Source organism: Platichthys flesus, chromosome 8 (assembly GCF_949316205.1).
Source record: "Platichthys flesus chromosome 8, fPlaFle2.1, whole genome shotgun sequence".
NCBI lineage: Eukaryota > Metazoa > Chordata > Actinopteri > Pleuronectiformes > Pleuronectidae > Platichthys > Platichthys flesus.
Window position 1 is genome coordinate 5,701,239 of NC_084952.1, and position 19,140 is coordinate 5,720,378.

Here is a 19,140-nt window from a genome sequence, read left to right on the forward strand (position 1 = left end):
CCCCGGAGCGACCGACTAGCTTCCCCCGGCTAGCAGCGCTTCACCACCCCCCTGCGCATCTTAGCAGCTAATGCTAGCATGCTAAGCTAACCGTGTCAGACGCTTGTGTGTTGTGTCTCTGGTTGATATCTTTTTTTTAAACTTGTGGCTCGTTAGTTTGTTCTCCGGGTCCACGTCTCCCAACGGGGAGTCATTTGCACCAGAATAACGCGGGTGTTAAATGTCGTCTGTGGCTTTATGATTTGTTGACTGGGAGCTAACGGCTAACGGTTCGTTCCAGCGGAGCTCCTCCGCAGGCACGGGAAGCTAACTCGGTGGCAGAAGAAGCAGCAACTGCCCTTAAATAAATCAATATTCTGGTTTACTCTCGTTTTAAAACGCCCGGAGACAAACTGAGTGATTCCTCTTGCTTTCATTTCTAATGACATATGACTCGATGGTTTGTTTTTGTGAGTGTTTGACTGGTTTGGCTGCTGATGCTGCACGAAGCCGCTGAGATGCTCCACAATCACCTGGACTTGGACGGTGGATTGTGGAGATATTTACGTCCAGTGCTTCGTGAACCTGGACTTTCGCTTCTCTTTCTCTTCCCCTGTTACAGTGTAAAGCTCGTGTAGTTTCGTTTCCTGGCTTCCTCACCTCCGCTGGTGCTCGGTCACAGTGAAGTGTCTGTGCTGGAATGTTCTGTGGCTCGGTGGCGATCAAAACCAAAGCCCCTCGCTCCTCATGCACAGATCTGTGTGTTATGCATGATCCCCTGAGACATGGGTTTGAAGGATGCACATGCAAATCCTCAGTTTATTACATCATGTGGCTGTGGATGTGAAGTAGGACGCATTGTTCTCCATATGTTGTGCTTATAAACACGAGTGAAGGAACCGTCATGCATTACATATGTGCACCAGAGGACATTGTGGTGCACGCTCATGTAACTGAGCTGCTGAAATGAAACAAGCTAGTGTTTCAGCAATAATGGACTATTAAATAGTTATTATGCTTTGTTCTATTATTGGTTCACCTGCAAATATAAGTTTTTGAATCAGACATTACTCAGACTGTCGCAGAACCCACAGTGATCTCTTTAGATGTCTTGTTTTGTCAACAGCTTCCTAAATTATCCATCTAAATATCATCTTTCTTTAAATCCAATTATTGACTGATATGAACAAATTAATAATGTAACTAGTTAATTAGTACAGGTGTAATGAAGCATTATTCACTGTTTTATCACAAGTTATTCAAATAATAGATTGAGTGATAGTTAAAAGTGGTTAGTTGCTGACCTACGGATCAGCGGTTCAAATGATGGATGCACAGATGCAGTCCTACAATATTGCGGACATCAATGAACTGAGTGACAAAGATGATTTGTCGATCGCTTTGGTTAATTTTAAAATAAATAAAGCCAGAAATTAGCTCTCTCTCTCTTCTTAAATACAAGTGATTCATATTGCCGTTATTATACTTTATTATTTGCTCTAGGCTGTTTTTGGAGATCGCTTTGGGTTCTAGGGTTAGGGTTAGAGGAAGTTATTTATTTGCTCTATGTCATCTTGGTTAGCTTTTGGTAGAGAAACCCTAACTCTGTTGCATATGCTTTACATGCTGACTTGACGGAGAGTGTATGTTTAAGATTAAGATGCATTTATTAGTCTCAAACACATGCACAGGCATGCAAAGGCACACTCATGCAGGTAGGGAAATTTAACCTCTGCTTTTGACCCATCTGGTGCAGGACACACAGAGCAGTGAGCGACCATGTACGGCGCTCAGGGAGCAGATGTTGGGGGAGTTAGGTGCCTTGCTCAGGGGCACTAGACAGGGTAGGATTTTTGGACAGATCAATCCAGGTTCGTCTTTTTGTTGTCTCTCTGTGGAGTCGAACCAGAGACGAACCAGAGACCTTCTCTGCCCATAGTCGAAGGTTCTGCCACTAGACCACCGCCTCTCACACTAGACCACCGGCTCTCACGGTATGTGGCTTTGAGCGTGTAAAATACAACATATACTGTATGCACAGTATAAACAGAAGTGAACATTACTTTTCAATAGTATTTACATTAAAGATTCAAAAGTGAAACAATAACTCCTCAGTATTTGTGTTTTTAGATTCCTGACGTTTGATTTCTATCTGAGCAACAATAACACAATCAAGGTCAATTTTAAAGCTGCAGCTCATTTGCAGAATTCACATGATTCGTCACCTATCTGAGCGGCTTGTGCAAGATATGACCTATGGCTACCAGGCTCATTAAAGTTTAACTTGGTAGCAAAACAGCCGTTATTGTGCAAGATAGAGCAGATATATCTATAGACAGCCCAGAGTAAAGGTCAACTGTGCTGTGGTGCTGATGTTGGAAAAATGGTTGCATGCTGCTGTTATACACTTCGGATTGATGTCGTCGACTTTACACTCAGTCGCCTCGTTAATCCTGGCTTATGAAGTCTGTTGCCAGGCTGAAATATAATATGAATGTCATTTATCTCCAAAGCCTTATCAGTGTATAGGCAATGTCGTGTTCATTCCCATCAGGTGGACCTCAGCTTAACCTGCAGCCGTCTGTGTGAAGGAACTCACGTATGCACATACCAACAGAGTCAAACTGCTCCAGCCTCCTGCAGTGTGAGATAAGAGTGTGTACGTAGGACCACCCATCGTTTTTATATGGAAGGAAAACAAGTGCACACACAGCGGTCACAGCAGTGTCATAACCACACAGCTCCCTGCAGTGTGGGATTGTTGTTGCCAGGTCAGTCAGTGGTTGTTTTAGATACCATGGACAGGGGCCAAGCTAAACCGACTGTGGTCCAAATCTCTCTGGAGTTGGACACACACTGTCGCGAATTTGCCAGATTCTAATGCCAGACTAATCCCAGTGTTATGTTCACACCTGTTTGAAAAATATGTATTTTTTAATCAGTCAGTTAACAAAGTACATATCTAGAGTAAGATTGGATAATCACAAGAATCTAACAAGGGCTATTATAACCTGCAATTATCATACAGGTATCGAGTAAGAAGCTGGAAACCAAGAGTATTGACTCCTTGTTTACATTTAGCCAAAAAATGGCTTCAGGCAGTTATGTAATGTGGTGAGTGTGTAAATAGAGATGGTCTATTAGGTGACTGAAATGTTAACCTAAAGTTGATGTTCTAAATTTATCGTTGAACATAATTTAGGGAAATAGTGACAACAATTTGCAGTACAATGTCTAAAAGCCCAACTTAATGTATGAAAACTGCTTTGGTCCAACCGTCTAAAACTGAAGGATCATAACAAGAAAAAGACAAGTTATGAATTCTCACAGTTTAGAAGCTCGGCCATTGTTTGATTTATCGACCAGTTGTTTCAGCTGTAAAAGAGAATTTCATAAGAGGTTGTCCTCGACCAAGATTTGTTATTTGAAAGCAAAACTTGCAGCGGTGGAAGGGGATTTTCCCTTATTTCAGTATTACTTTTGAAAGTGAAAAAAAAGTGTGTTTCCTTATAATCTATGTATATATTTTTTTAATATTGAACAATTTGTCATCAGCATTTTGGCCACAATTTGCTCACACGATAGTTTTGTGGTTAATCCCAATCAGGATAAGACAATGTGATGATATAGTGTGTAGTAGTCTTTTTTGCCAAGATATTTATTTTTTCTTCTCTTTTTGTTCATCTCTTATATGTCATTGCAGACAATACAGCAAATATTTGAGCATTTACTTTTTTGGATTTCCAGTTTTTGAAATCAGTTTGAAGAAACCCATTGCTTTTATGTATCTTATGTATTTATTAAAAGCTACATCTACATGATTGAACATTTAATCAACCCCTTAACAGAAATGTTCTATTCCGTAACAGTTGCTGTCATGTAACATGTCACTAGTCATTTTGTTATGACATACTGAAGAAGCAGAAGGCAACAGCTTCACTGTATAGAAGGCAGATGGAGAAATCCTGCCCTGAGCAGCTGAAGTAATCTGAGGGTGACAACGTGTTCTCAGTCAGTTTAAAGCCAGAGCTCTAACGGTACAGCATCTGCTCAAGCCACTCGAGAGATTGCACAGTGATGAAAGTCACATGACTGTAAAGATGACTCACCTCGTAGCCTGAATCTGTATTAACCACTGCACTAGGCACAGGATCTTTGCATTAGGTTAAGTCTGTGTATGTCTGTTGGAAGATATTTTCAAGTATAAGTGTGATGGGAAATCTCCAAGAGGAGGGGTTTCTTTGATACACGGAAGAAAAAAGAAGAAATACTCACAAACAAAACCAAATGTATGTTTAAAAAAAACACAAGTAAATGGAGAAACTGCAGTTTGTCTGGACAAAAGTAGCCAATGCATCAACGAATATAAAGCATGTCTATGATTTCCATAGTGCTGAGCCAAATCTACAATTAACAATTTAATTTTGTGTTTTGATCAAAGATACATGTAGCTCGATATTGGTCACTGTCTCAGCATTGTGTCTCTTCACTGATCAAACCCAGCCCACACTGTCCGGGATCCTTTCAGGTCACGTTAGTCGAAAAGCCATTGCTAACCTTGTTTAATTACAAAAAAGAGATGCCTTACTTAATTTGTTGTCTTTGGCTTTTGGGTGGAACCAAATTTTAATATCATATTAGGACATTTCTTTTCTTCTCATATAAGAAGGCTAACAAGGGTTAACATAACATCTTGCATCGGTTTAATTAAACTATAAGTGTTATAACTTCTGCAGTGCATCGGCTGGAAATGCATCTTCTTGGTGGGCGTCTGATGTCAGATTGAAATGATGCTGATGGTAGTTGCAGCTGGTCTTTCCAGGTATGAGTTCATCAGTTTTAAGCGAAACTGAGTACGTTTTGAACACATCTGCTCACGGGAACAGTTTGTACCCAAACTGCAAACTTAGGCTCATGTTTCCTCATAATGTGAAAACCCTCTGGATTGTAGTATATACAGATTATAGAACTCAGTGAGAAGGGGGTTGTTAGTTGTCTAGTTTTAGTGACAATTGATATTGACCCTCATCACTGTGAGTGTCTCGCCAACCAGGCAAACTGGCTTGTTGTTTGCGTCAACCAAAAACACTTGTAAGTTAATTTCTCACGAAAAGCCCGACACTTAAATAAATTACAAATGTAAACAAAGGTGACAAAAAGCTCTATTAAGCTGTCAGTTCCTGTATGCTCAGTGAGATGATCCTTCAAACTGCACTGTCAGTCTGCTTGGTAACTGTTTGCCTGCTCCTCTGCCTGCTCATTTGTTAGTGTTCTCTCACAGCTGCTGTGTCGGTCTATTGTCTACACGAACACACACACAGATGGAAATGACAAGACTTGCACGATGCTGTGCAGTCTATTTGTTCAGCCATAATTGAGTCTTATTCAAGCATTCATATACTGGCTGGTTACTCATGATATTTAACAACAGGCTTGAGATTTCTTCATTGATTAACCGTAGTCTCACTTTCGTATGCCTCCTCCGTTGCTTCCATGGAGCTGTGAGGCACCCACTGTAGAGATCATGACGACAATAGATGGAGAGGGATCTCTTTTTTAAAGCAGCACAGACAGAAGCCTTCTGGCTTGTATTCCAGCGTGCAGTGGTCTGGAAATTTCCATCAGTGTGAGACGGAGCAAGAGGGAGAGGTGAAACAGTTCAATACTAAATCAATACAGCTCCATGTCAATGTCACAGATCAAAATCTGGTAAGGTATCACAAGTTGGCATCACACTTAATCCACGATGCACAGAAGATGCTGTGAACTGTATGTTCTGTGTTGTGAATCACGCATCATGTAATTATTGAATGTTATAATAACATTTGCTCCACTCAGGCAGGCTAAAAAGATTTGTTTCTGTGTCTTTATATGAGGTCTTATATTAATGTGACTAAATACATGGATTTATAAGTTTAATTTTAAAATGCTGTCAACAGGGAGCCGAAACACTGGCTGTAGAGTAGGCCCTTTCACATGTTTATAATACCTAAAGGCCACCATAGGTTCTCGTAGGTTTCTTTGAAGCATTGTTGGTGGAACAGAACTTGAATGAAGCCTCTATTTAATGCTTCTTTTTAAACCTTCAAACACCACAATGCTTTGTCATAGTAGAGACCTTCCTTTGACTCAGGTTTATGACTTTCCCCAGTAAGTATGAACCGCTTGACTTCAATGGACACAGTTTCGTAGATAAATGTGACCTCTGAAGTGCCAACAGCAGTAATTGTATGCAGATAATTACAGTTTAAGTCCTGTAAAAAGATTAGAGGATCATAGAGAGATACTCACGATAAGAGCTGCACTGAGGCTTTACAGATGTTGGACATCAGCCTTGTACATGAGGTGGTATTTATAAGGACATGGGTGTTTAATTAGTTGAAGGCCGAATAGTTAAAAATAGCCTTTTTTGTGGCAAATTATGAAAAATACTGTGTGCAGCAAGAATTTTCAGAAGAGATTTAATGTGAGGAATAGTTATGATCAACATTTTTTTTATAATAATCCAAAAGTCCAAAAGTTTAATTGCGTCAAGAGAAACATCCACAGAAAGAGTAAAGAACCTGCGTGACTGTTCACCCAGATGGCAACCAAGCAAACTTGATGCAAATGTCCCAAACACAATGCGGCCTTGCCTCCACTCCCACAGTTGCCAACACAGAGCCGCACTTGTTTCCACTGTAGGCGTCCAAGCCGTTTTGCAGTGTCACAGTCCCTGAGGCCTTTGAAGAATGAGTCTTACTGTGCAGTCCTCCACAACAGCATGTCTATGTGATGTTGGCCCTTGTATTAAATGCTGTGGAGAGTGACACAAAAGGTTAGGGCAGGCAGACTAGGATTAGCTGGAGTCTAGAGGAGCAGGAGTAAAAACGTCGTCCTTCTACGGCAGATGCTAGGAAGAAGGACACTTTATTCTGAAAGTGGAAGTGAGTTGGAGCAGATGACCTTTAGCGGCAGAAGGCTTTGGTTTTACGGAGGGGAAATAGTGCACTATATTTTAATGTGATTTTGCTGGATAAAGTGAACTCCACCAAGAAGTTTTTAAAAGCAGTAGATTAGAGTGCAGTAAATAAACAAAGACAAATTAAGAAAGATACTGCACCTACTGATTATTTTCTTGATTTACAATTTGGTCTTCAAATAACAGCAAACACTAAAATATTACCGCAACTTCAATTGACTGATTTATCTATTTTTGCGGCTTTACACTGATAAATTCCCATTACAATTGCCCAAATTGTTGTTTGTTGTTTGTCTCATTTGCAGTTTAAAAAAAACGGTTATGTTCAAAATACATAGGCCAGAACAGGTTCACAATATATAAAAGAATAATCTGAACACTTGATCATCCATGAAAATGATTGCTCATCAGTTTTCTGTAGATTAAGACATTTTTTGTAGGCTACGTAACATTTTTGTGTCAAAGAAAAACGATTTCTTTTTCCTTTTTCCTGCTGCAACAAATCTTTGAGAGTCATCTTTTTGTGGCGTGCTCTGCTGGATATTACTTCAATATAAATAAGTGGAGGACTTCTTTTCATTTTCAGGGTAAGAGATAACAAGGCCTGAAAAAGCTCATGTCCCCTGTAGACATGTGCTTATTAATTTATCACTGACAGGGCTAGGCAGGGAGGAGCAGCTAAACTAGGCTAGGACAGTGAGCTGCTGTTACCGACTCAAGGGCAAACACTGGCATCTCTGCCTCTTTCTCTCCTGATCTGACTCTCTGTACCTCAATTCATCTTTCTTTCCTGTCAATTCCTTTCTCCCTGCTGCTTTCTCTCTTATAAGCTCCCTCAACTTTTCTTCTTTCTGATGCTCTTCTATTCCCCGTAACGCTGCCACTCCTGATTTATTCCTCCATCAGTCTGCATCCTCGCCTCACAGCCTGACTTGACCTCCTGATGTCCGCCTCCATGAACCACTTCATTATTTCAAAACCAATACCGACCCACAAGTTTTGGATAATAAGCACATTACATTAGTACTTTGAGACCATAAACTAAATTATTTATTAAGCACTTATTCATAGATTTATACCTCAAACTATGTCCAACCCTGACATTTTCTTCATTTTATGATTAAATTAATAAATTAAATCATGTCTTAACATTACAGAATTATTTCTGTGACATAGTATGATGCTGCAATGGAAACTGTTTGGACATATTTCATTTTTAGGCTGCTGAACATTTTTCAATCTTCAATGGCTTGGTCTCATCATTTTCCCATTCATTATGCATTAAAAAAGTTATTCAAGGACATAAATTAGTAAACTGATGGATACATTTTTTCAGGCGTGTAGATAAAATCAAAATGTCATGGTTTGGATTATTGCAATTTTTATGATGCCCCGTTAGATGTGAGTTAGTCAGTTAGTAAAACCAACTGACTGTATGCAAATGAGAGACTGCACTGATGAGATTACATGTATCTTGAGTGCATTGTGGAAACGCTGCAGATAGACAAGCAAATGAACAGTTCATATTTAAAGTAGAATATACAAAATATGCATAAGATTACCTAGAGGTGCAGGGCAAAACATATTTTCTATCATGTGACCTGTCTGCGGAGGGTGCTGTCATTTTGTTCAAATTGACTTGTATGACAAAGACCTTAAAATCCAAACTGTTGCACTGCTAAACAGTTTCAGGAGCTTTAAAATGTCAGTGTGTGGTTGACAAACACTATTTTTCAGATACACCGATAAATATGTGGACAGGGAGGTAATGGTTGAGAGAAAGGGAAACCGATTGGCTCAGATTTAGCATTAGCATCTGGAAAATGTCTACATGCGTCAACATAATTCAACTCTGGGAGAAAGCTTGGGTTAATAGAAGTCAAAATATTACATTGTTCGATCTTATTCTTGCACTTGTAATGGTCATTGAAAAAAAGACCTGCTTTGTGCAATCGATTAATTGTTCCATTCACTTTTTAAACAAGAAGCCCAAAACTATCATTATCTTTATCTTAATACACATTTTCAGATTGGTCTTCATATTTGGAAATCTGTGTAGACTTGCAAAACTGAATACAGTTAATTTATTCCGGGATTTAGCTGAAAACGCACACACAAATTGAGATATAGTTACATAACTCTAATCACATTTATAAATAGTTTTGCTACAATATTGGCCCTGAAATCAATCGCCACCTTTGGCGCACTGCCCTGGTTAAACAGAAGAGCAAAGAGCATATAGGAGACAGCTTAAAATGTAAACAGGCAGGTTTTAGGTCAAGTTTTACAATCTCTAACCTGAGGGTTTGTTAGGTGTGTCGGTGTGCATTGGTTTTAATAGAAGGTGTATTTCCTTTCTGTGTAATTTGACACTTTAGACCACAGGCTTTTATTTGCAAACCTTTGCCGTCTCAACAGGTGGGTGGAGAGCACTCATAATATGTCAGTGGTCGGAGAGATTATAAAAGGTTAGATGTAGGTTTGGATAAAGCAAAAATCGCTAACCTAAAGTTAGATAGTCAAATATGCACCTCTAATCTAATCTATCTCATCCCCTTCTCTTATTTTTTTCTGGAACAATAAAGACAGGCAACACTTCCTGAAGCAAAATAGTAAAAACCTTGGCGTCGCCAGGCTTGAAGCTACAAAATGTATATAATGTAAACACTTCATCAACGTTAAACAAAAGCTTCATTTGACAAAGGTTATTCATAGACTCTCTGTCTAATGTTTGAAAAAAGTTAACACGAAAAAAGTTAACACGCTTTCCATGAGGCGACAAGGTTTCAAGTTAAAAGATACAACACTCTTGCAAACAAGTCCTGTTGGGAGAGTTTCCTTACACACTACTATTAAAACAGGTATGAATTTCACAATTGTGTAGCTTGTTAAAATTATTTACTCTTGTAGTCAGGATTTTTGAGTTGAGTAAATCTAGGCTGCCTGATTGAGGAGATGATTCAGTCCAAGGTCTAACTCTGCAGTAAAAATGTCGGGAGAGGTTTGTTTATTTCATCTGTGGCAGAAAAACATGTTTCATGAGCTTGCTGGAATCCTGCCGGTTACATTGTGTTGTTGAGTCAAAAAGACGTAATGCAATTGTCTTGTGGACATTTGCAAGCCTAGCTACATTAACATATTATTCAGATACTGCTGTAGGAGCTGGTGTCTCTTAGTCTTTGAATATAATATGACCCTCCAAATACAATGTCAGGCTGTAATTTGTCACATTCATGACACGGAAGACAAGGATTAAATTCACATGTTTAATTATGTAGGGAAGAGATTCCTTTCTGTTTGTCTCTTCATACTTGATCTGTGTGTGTGGGTGTGGGTGTGTGTGCTTATTTAAATGTGCCAGGTCATGCTTATACTGCAGAGTAAACGGAAATTGCTCTGTGTCATGGTCATGGGATCTAAGTGTGAGGAATGGACCTGACAACTCAATATTGGGTATATATGTTCATCCTCTCATTTATGCTTTTATGACTTTTAGGCCAAAGGACAGAGTTCTCTAAGTTCACTCGTTGCTCAGAGGTATTGCTTGTTTTACCGTTTAAAGATTTTAAGTAAACAGATAAACTGGAGATCAGGGTTTATCATCATTGTTTTTCCTGGTGGGGGTGGAACTGAGCCGGTGTGGGGAGTACCAGGCTCGGGGCAGACACCCAGGGAGCCATGCAGAGCTCCACTAAGTCCGCTTGCAGTGTTCATTTTGGGTCTTTTCATACATGTTGGACCATAAAAACTGTTTTTACTGGCTCTGTCAGTAATTTACTGCTTCTCTCTGCTTCTCAACCCAATCGGGCCAAACCGAGAGCGTCCTACCATCTTCTCTGGCTCTCCACAATATGTCTAAATTAACAAATTCTGCACCATGGCCACCCCCCCTCCCACAATCCTCAATGCAAGAAAAACCCTGATCTTGTGAAGAGTATTTTCTCATTTCTTTTTAGGATTTAGCTCTTGCAACTGATATATTAAATAACTGGATAGATTCTATTCACATTCGTTTTGTTACCCCTGGGGTTCATAGGCATTGCTGCGGGAATCAGGTCAGTTTTAACTTCAGATTCCTGCTGTCTGAACTTTTTTCTACTTCTACAGAATTTAGCTGACCATGACAGCTTGGTCAGTAATAGTGAACGAAGTGTTTCACTGCTTTGAGTGCCGGCGTTTGAGATTGAAAGGATGTAAGTTAGAGGAAATGTTTTTATTTATTTAAGAACTGAAATGTTTCATCTGTTTCATCTGCTTATTAAGAGAGGAACATATTTTTGAGTTTATCTATTAAAATTGAAATAATTTTCCAATAATCTGCGAACATCTGAGTGGTCAACAAAGAGCAAATTATTCTGAACACAGTTTAATGTTGTCTGCATTTTTAATTGAATCTCCGCCTGTTCACTTTTGTACACTGTGTTGGTCTCATATTCTCCTCGGTCCTCTTTCCCATTTGGACCTCAAGTTATAAAAGCACTGTCTTAATTTTCGCTTTTAACAATGTCCCTCATTGTTGAGCCAGTGGCCGTCAAGCATGATAGCTGGGACTAAGACACCGAGACGGACAGAAAGAAACACAGACAGCTATTCTAGACTGTTCCATTACTGACCAAATCCTTGCTACAGAGGCCTTTTAGGGTCAGTTAGCAGACGAGGCCCTGCTTTGGGAACATTGAGTTCACTTATCTTCCACTGTCATGGTCCTCATCCGTCTGATAAAACTCAAATGTGTTGAGCCTGGCAGTAGCAGGGCCACATTTGGTTAAAAGTGTATGCACCATGGTACTGTGCTACTTAGAAAGTCAAAAAGTTGTGACTTATCATTATTTTATTGTATTTGACAAAGATCTGTAGATTTTCTTGTGGCTCAGTTCGCTGAAAGCAAAATGCTCTGATTTGTTGTACCTTTTTGTTTCAGTGTTTAGGGCTCTGACCCAACACAAGAATTTCAGCACAAAAAGCTGGATTTTCTCTGGCTTTTAAAGAAGCTTATACCCTAACAAGACCAGTTCAGTTGGTTTTGGAATGAACAGAGGCTGAAGAATGCCTTTTAAAGGACTCTGCTAACTTTGTGAAAAAAACATAATACTCCCAAATCCCAGATTTACTGATGCTAAGTAAAAGAAAACACTGAAAGTAAAGTGGGAAAATTGCAGTTGCACTGGAGTTGAATAACCAAAATAGTTTGGCACTCAGTAGAGTCCATACACTACATTCAACTTAATTAAATTCAGCAGCATAGACACACAGTCGCATAGATGTCTTTTTTTTCATCAGGAGCCATGAATAATTCCCTGTGAAATAGTCAAATATTGGTGAATTCACAATGTAAAACAAAGTCACTGCCTCTGCCCCTTACCTTCGATCCACCTACTTTTAGGTTCTTTCTTGCCCCACATCCCATCCTTCCAACAAGTTTCGTGGAAATCTGGCCAGTCGTTAAAGTGAAATCCTGCTGATAACCCAACACACCAACCAACGGACAGGGGTGAAAACATAAGTACCCTGGTGGAGGTAATTCAAATTTGTGAAGGATTTAAATGTGTGAGCCTTCGGATTACTGAAAAAAAAAACCACCATCACTTAAGGGTGTTACCCTATTATTCCTTTACAAGGCAGTTCATTTGAAAGAAAAAATTAATAAAATTGGAGGTGAGAGGGTAAAAGAAAATGACCAATTGGACATACAAACATTTCAGATCAGGTTCATACAAGGTCATGTGCGCCTGAATCTCAAGGTCCAGCTGTGTGCACCAAGGTAGTGCTTGTGAAATGACTGGTGGAGGCAGGCACAAGTTTCATTCATTATTTTCTACACCTGCAGGATGTTGATCCTTCCCTTAAAGTTGCTCAGGTAATGACCATGCTGATCAAACACCTTGAAGCGGTGACTCGGCTTCATCCGCATGCTGATGAAACAAAGTCCAACCTGCCTTCACCTGCCATATTTTTTGTGTAGCAGTGAGTCATATGAATATATAGGTTACATATGAACAAATCTCCCGAAGAAGCTTGTAGTTTTAAGGAAAAGGAAAGCGTAATCTGACCCTACCTTTCCTTACTGAAACATGATGAGGTTAGCAGACAATTCTGCCTGAGCTTTACATAGATTACACTCCTCCATCGGCATAGTGGTGAGTAGATGAGTGCAGTTTCATTTCTCGGTGAACTATCCCTTTGAAAGACTTCCCTAACGTTTTTTTGTTCTGTGTTGCTTTGGCGACAGCGCTCCACCATCACTGCTGGGGTTTCACTCGTCTCTGGAGCTATTAAGATGTGAGAATTCACAATCGACCTTGGAAATATACATCTGCATGTAACATGTTGCATAACATTGTAAGAGTAATATAAAAACTGTTGGTTGTAAACGTTTGACAGCCCATTTTATGACTTTCCTGATTCTTCAGAATCACATCTGCCACTTAGCTGGAAACAGAGAAACGTGGCTTCCGCTAAAAGCTGTAATTCTGAATCGGCGCTGTCCCACAAAACTGGTAATAACATTTACTGTACTTTAAAGGTCATGGCCAGGATTTAAGTTTTACATGAACCCCAAAAAAGGATCAAAGCTAATGTTTATTTTAGTACAAGGGCTTAGTCAGACTGAGTAAAAAAAAAAAAATATATTATTTAATTTTAATACCAAATAAAAGTGTAAGACAATAACGAATGGTTAATGATTTAGCACCTTGCTTTTCCTAAAATAGCTGCTTCCTGATCTGAAATTTTTAAAGAACTTGCATGGATCACATTATCTTGAGTTTATAGCTTTCACACCTCGGCACAGGGGTTTAATTACATGTGGTTTGGCCTAAACTGTCTAAAAACGTTCTAGTTAGTTAGTATAATAAGTACAAGTTCTCTTACTTGTCCCTGTTATCTGATAGACCATTGTTTGAAGAGCTACGGGTACTGTTATGATTTATTGATCTAACACTTTCTGTAAAGATAGATGCTTTTGTCTTTGCCCTTTGAAAGTATTGAGCAGGGAAAGGAACAGATACTTTCTGAGCTCGATATATTTCTTAACTCCGCTCACCTCTACTCCTCTGCTCCTCCTGACGTAGAGGTGATGCAAAACGTCTGTAAGTAGGTCAGACGGCTTGTGTAACATGCAGCATGAGGATGAATGAAAGAAGAAAGGGACACAAGAGGAGAGGACTGAGTAGAAAAGCAAGTCTTACTCCAGTAAGAGGAGAAGGGAATGAGTATAACACTTATCCAGCCCCAAACTGGTGCATGTTGAAGACCATGGTTCCTTTCCGGGCTTGGTACTGCTTAATGTGAGTGTTAAATCTGTACAAAATACAGCATGTCGAATTGAAACGGTTATTCATACTAAATCTAAAACCAATCTAATATAAATATACTCGGATTTGCATTGACCAGCACGAAGATGATTGAAGTGATTGTTTTCATCTACATTTGAATTTGAATCTGCATCTGCATTCATTGTTTCATTAATTTTCTTCTGGACACTTTTTAGTTTTACATTTCTATATATAAAAATATCTAGTTAAGTTAAAATTAACTTGATATGAAAGGAGAGTATCTGTCTTCATCCACACTGCAGACACACAACCCAACACAAAGTGACCCATTACAACTCACACAAGCTTTTAATACACACACAGGGACAAATTCTTAAGCAAACATGAGTGCACATAGTTTACCTGTTGTTTCTCTCTTTCTTCTTTCTTGACTTAAATTATCGATCTGTTTTGAGCAAGAAACACACTTTCACTCTTGACAGCCTCATCAAGCACACACATACATATTCACATGTATGTAAACCTTAAGACATCAATGCACACACATGTTCTGAAGTGGCCACAATTAACATGAATAACTCCTGACCCACACAGTCAGATTCAAAGGGACAATTTATTTCAGATGGGCATGCACAGACATGTATTTGGACACACACACACACACACAGGCTCAGCTTTGGAGCCTCGCCTATGTTAGTTTAATTATTGTGTTCAGTCCTCCAGCTGACTCTTGGGCAAACTGACATCTCAAGCCTGGAAGTAAGAGGATGGGATTAGAGAGGAAGGAGAGGAGAGAAATAAAAGGGGGGACTTGACCAGTACAAAGGAAATTAAGGTAAAAAAGAAAAAAAGTGAGCATAGCAAATGGAAAGACAGGAGGACGGGTCCATGAAACAAAAAACCAGAAGAAATCCAGGTCATTCTTTTTTAGCAGTGAATTACTTCATGACTTCAATATTTCTCAACTCCTTGAAGGAAATACTCAAACGCAAAAAGACGACTCATTTTTAAGTTTTAATTGTTTATATTCTGATACACATTTAGTTTTATGTGATGAGTCATTGTTGAGCCAAATTTATGTTGTGTCGTCCCACGACTACATGATTTTTAAAGTTTGAGGATTTTTGTACTCCAATTCAATATATTCACCTCATCGTATTTGTGCTTCAAACTTTCCCCTGAATCTGTGTCTGCGGTGACCAGTTTGTGAGAAGGTATTTTGACTGTGGTTTACAAAGTGTTTTCTTGATTCGTTACATTTATTCCTTGAGTTGCAGTTGCTTTAACTAACTGTTTAGAATATGGGTTAGCATCGTCCTTGTATAAACAGCCTGGAGCTATTATGAGACAGAGCCATAAGCAGTCATTTTTAACCCTTTATTGTGTAATCTCTAATTCATTTCAGATGCAGTGGCGTGTGTTCGTGTTAAACAGCACGGCTTGTAATTCTTTCTTGGACATCTGTTGATATTTTAATTTCTGTGAATTGGACTCTTTCTTGTTCAAACAGCCAGTTGGCTATTCTGTCGTCCAAGTTGGAAGAAAGTTTGCGTTCGACGGCCTTACAGAAGAACTGAACTTGCTGGTTTACACAGATGGCATAGAAGTTATTATCTGTGGTGCCCACATGATGTTGCAGCTAGTGTCTGTATTAGCCGGCTCTATTATTATTCTAAGCTGTAGAGCTGGTGTTAATGCTCAATTCAAAAGGCAATGTCTTGCTATTTATAATAAAAATAAATGCATTTTTTTTTACTTCCAAGACTTTTTACATTTTTTGCTGAAATAATATAAATCATGTAAGTGTCTTTTTGACTCAAAATCAAAAAGAAGAATCAGAAGATATGCAAACACGTTAAGAGATGTTTATAACTATATAAATACTGTTACTTACCAAAATCCATGTTTTTTTTTTTCTCAACCCGGTCTCCACCTTCACACTTTTCCCCTCTCACTTCTGCCTTCATCTCCTTCCTTTCCTTTTCTGTGCACTCTCTCTCCTCTCTCTGTCTGTCCTCAGTGCAGCTACACGAAGTCCTGCAAGAGGATTTGCGGTCTGTCAATGAGGAACTACCGGCTGATCTTCTGCCACAACCTGAAGCAGCCATAGATGATTCAGTGGTTCTCTGGCCAGGGGAGGAGAGGATAGGATACACTTTCACTGCTGCACGGTGAGTACACACATACACACACACACAGATACAGAGGCAGTGGTGGAAACACTGCAGCAGGTGAAGTTGAGGTACTTCGCACTCAAGTTGACAAACCGGTTGGAAGACCTACCGTCTTAGAAACATTGATTGGCCATAGACAATGTATGTAATCCTAGGCCTGTAGTCTTTCCCTTTTCTCAGACACTTCAGCATACACTCAGAGAACTCACAAAATGCAAATTCTGGGTAGAGTATCTCTCTGCTCTGAAAATAGCCTAAAATCTCTACTAGCATTGATTCCACAAGATGTGAAATATTTGTTTAAGATTCTGCTCCCTGTTGACATGATTGCATGACAACACTTCTGCAGATTTGACAGCTGCACAGTCATACTGTAATCTCTCATTTACCACATCCTGGGGATTCAGATGTGGTGACTGTGGAGGCCACCGTTAATTCATAGTCATGTTCAGCTTTAGATTACCTTTGGTTTATGACATGTTGCTGTAAGCAGCCACAGAAGACAGGTACATTGTTTCCATAAGGGGATACACATAGTCAGCCACAGCACTTAGATAGGCTGTGGTAAATTCACCAACTTTAGAGTTTTGGTTAACCTGTGGCCACTGCAGCCTCAGATTTCAGTTCTTGCCTGACGGGAATGAAAGCCCATGTGTTTTTCTAATCAGCCTCCAGACTAAATATGCTGAGCATTCTTAGGTGCCTTTCTGCTCACTGCAGTTAGTAAAGAGCAGTTATCTGAGCTGTCCTTTCTGGCAGAAACCAGTCTGGCAATCCATCCTTGACCTCTCTCATCAACAAAGAATTTCTCTCCGCAAAGCTGCTGCTCACTTTATAGTTAATACACATCTGAAATAAGAATCTTAGATATAAAAATCCCAGATCAGCTGTCGGAGACAATAAAATCACATTTCATTATCCTTCACCAAAGCTCTTATTTTGTAAATCCTCCCATCTCACTTTTTTTGTCTAATCGTCTTCCCTTTGCTTTTTCCCCTTTTCTTTTCAAAGACGTGAGGTCTTGGCGGGTTCGTGGTGAGGAGGCGGCCATGAGGAAGAGCGTGTCTCTGTTGCCAGGCAATGAGGGCGGGAGCTCGGCCGGCACCACACGGGTCTTTGGTGTCCCTTTGGATGAGGTGTCTCACACACAGACAATAAGTGGCCATGAGGTTCCTGCCCTGGTCAAACATATTGTCGACTACATCGAGGAACATGGTGAGTGATGGACACAAATGGACAATATAAACACACAGTACAAAACGTATACAAAGATTCATAAAAATGTTCAGCTTTTTCTCATTTTTGTAAATATCAATTCAATATCCTGAAATAAATCATATCTGAATCACTGCTGTAAATCAGAATGCAAAAAATCCATAATATTTGGGTATTAGTGCAACAAGACCAATACATTTGATTGTCTGATATGGCATGCTGAATAAAACCTCATGACACATGCTTTTATTTTGGCAACTTTTATTTGATTAGGTTGTTTTCTATTAACATGATTAAAATGGCAAATACTGTCTTGTATTTCCCTTTAGTTTAACTTACTTCATAAGTTTTACATGAACTATGTTTCATTGATGTTTGTGTCCGCACGGATTATTTAGCGTTGTGTGTTATTGAGGCATAGTGATTGCTGTTGTACCTTTGAGCAATCATGTTTGGAATTCTGCTGTAAGTCATCACTACAATTACCTTCTTACATACACACATATACACACACACACACACAGCTACTCTTCTCCCTGCCATAGCTGTCATATGACGTTATGGGAGAGATAGTTTATGTTATAAGATGAACTCTGAATGCACCGGCTGCTTGCTCCTTCATCACATAACCATTCTGTCAACTGCAGATCTAATTGCTTTTTACATTCCGACATATTTAGTTGCTGCATGTTCCAAAAGAAGCTGACAATGAAAGCAATGACACACTGGTTTTAACGTGATCAACGAGAGAGGGTGGAGTAAACGTCTGATAAACTGGTAGAGCTTCATTCTTGGCAAACAAATACAGTCCAAACGCCCCATATTTGTCTCTGTCTGACTTTAACTCTGAAAACAGGGACAAAAACATTTCGATAATCTACAGTTCAATGGCATGCCTAAACATGCCTTTGATGGCTGCCACACACACAGCTACTGCTGACCTGCCGTGGCTGCTCTTACATCAAAGATATAGTTTATGTTATAAGATGAACTCTGAATGCACCGGCAGACACGGTCTGCTTCCCCCTTCGTTACATAACCATTCTGTCAACTGCAGATCCACTTGTAAAAACAGAGGAGCTTAACCATGGAGAGAGGAAGCTACCAATAACACTGGTCCTGGACCTTTTCCACATCCCCCTTGGATTATTTCTCTTCAGTCCTTGCAGAGCAGGGATGTTAGTCTTATGTTATTTTCTTTTTAAGACTTTTAGCTTTTAGGCTAGCAGTTTCAGACATTTTGCTCTGACAGATGAGGGGGATCAAATTGGCATCAACCAAAGAAATTCACAAACCAAAGCCAGAAGTTGTTTGTGTTTGGCTGGTAATGGCAACATTACATCAGCATTTTTATTTTAAATGCTGTGATACATGTTTGTGCTGAGGATGCATTGTTGGTGTGAACCCTGAAGAGATGGAAGGAGTAATTTGGATTTGTTTATCTTGTTTCACTAAATCTCATTTTCTCTGGTATGTGCAAAATGACTAACCTCCCCAATTTAAAAACAAATGCACAAAAAGATCCATTTGTAGAATA

At 39.4% G+C, this 19,140-nt stretch overlaps 1 protein-coding gene across 6 annotated transcripts in view; it reads left to right on the forward strand.

Annotated features, from left to right (window-relative positions):
• The first annotated feature begins 16,239 nt into the window (after window positions 1-16,239).
• Window positions 16,240-19,140, forward strand: part of fam13b (family with sequence similarity 13 member B) — a 46,254-nt gene continuing 43,353 nt past the window's right edge. For all 6 annotated transcript variants that reach the window (XM_062394435.1, XM_062394439.1, XM_062394437.1 and 3 more), the window contains exons 1-2: window positions 16,240-16,385; window positions 17,400-17,603. In XM_062394435.1, the coding sequence (XP_062250419.1) occupies window positions 17,438-17,603 (166 nt within the window). In that variant the 5' untranslated portion in view covers window positions 16,240-16,385; window positions 17,400-17,437. The remainder of the gene's footprint in view (window positions 16,386-17,399; window positions 17,604-19,140) is intronic.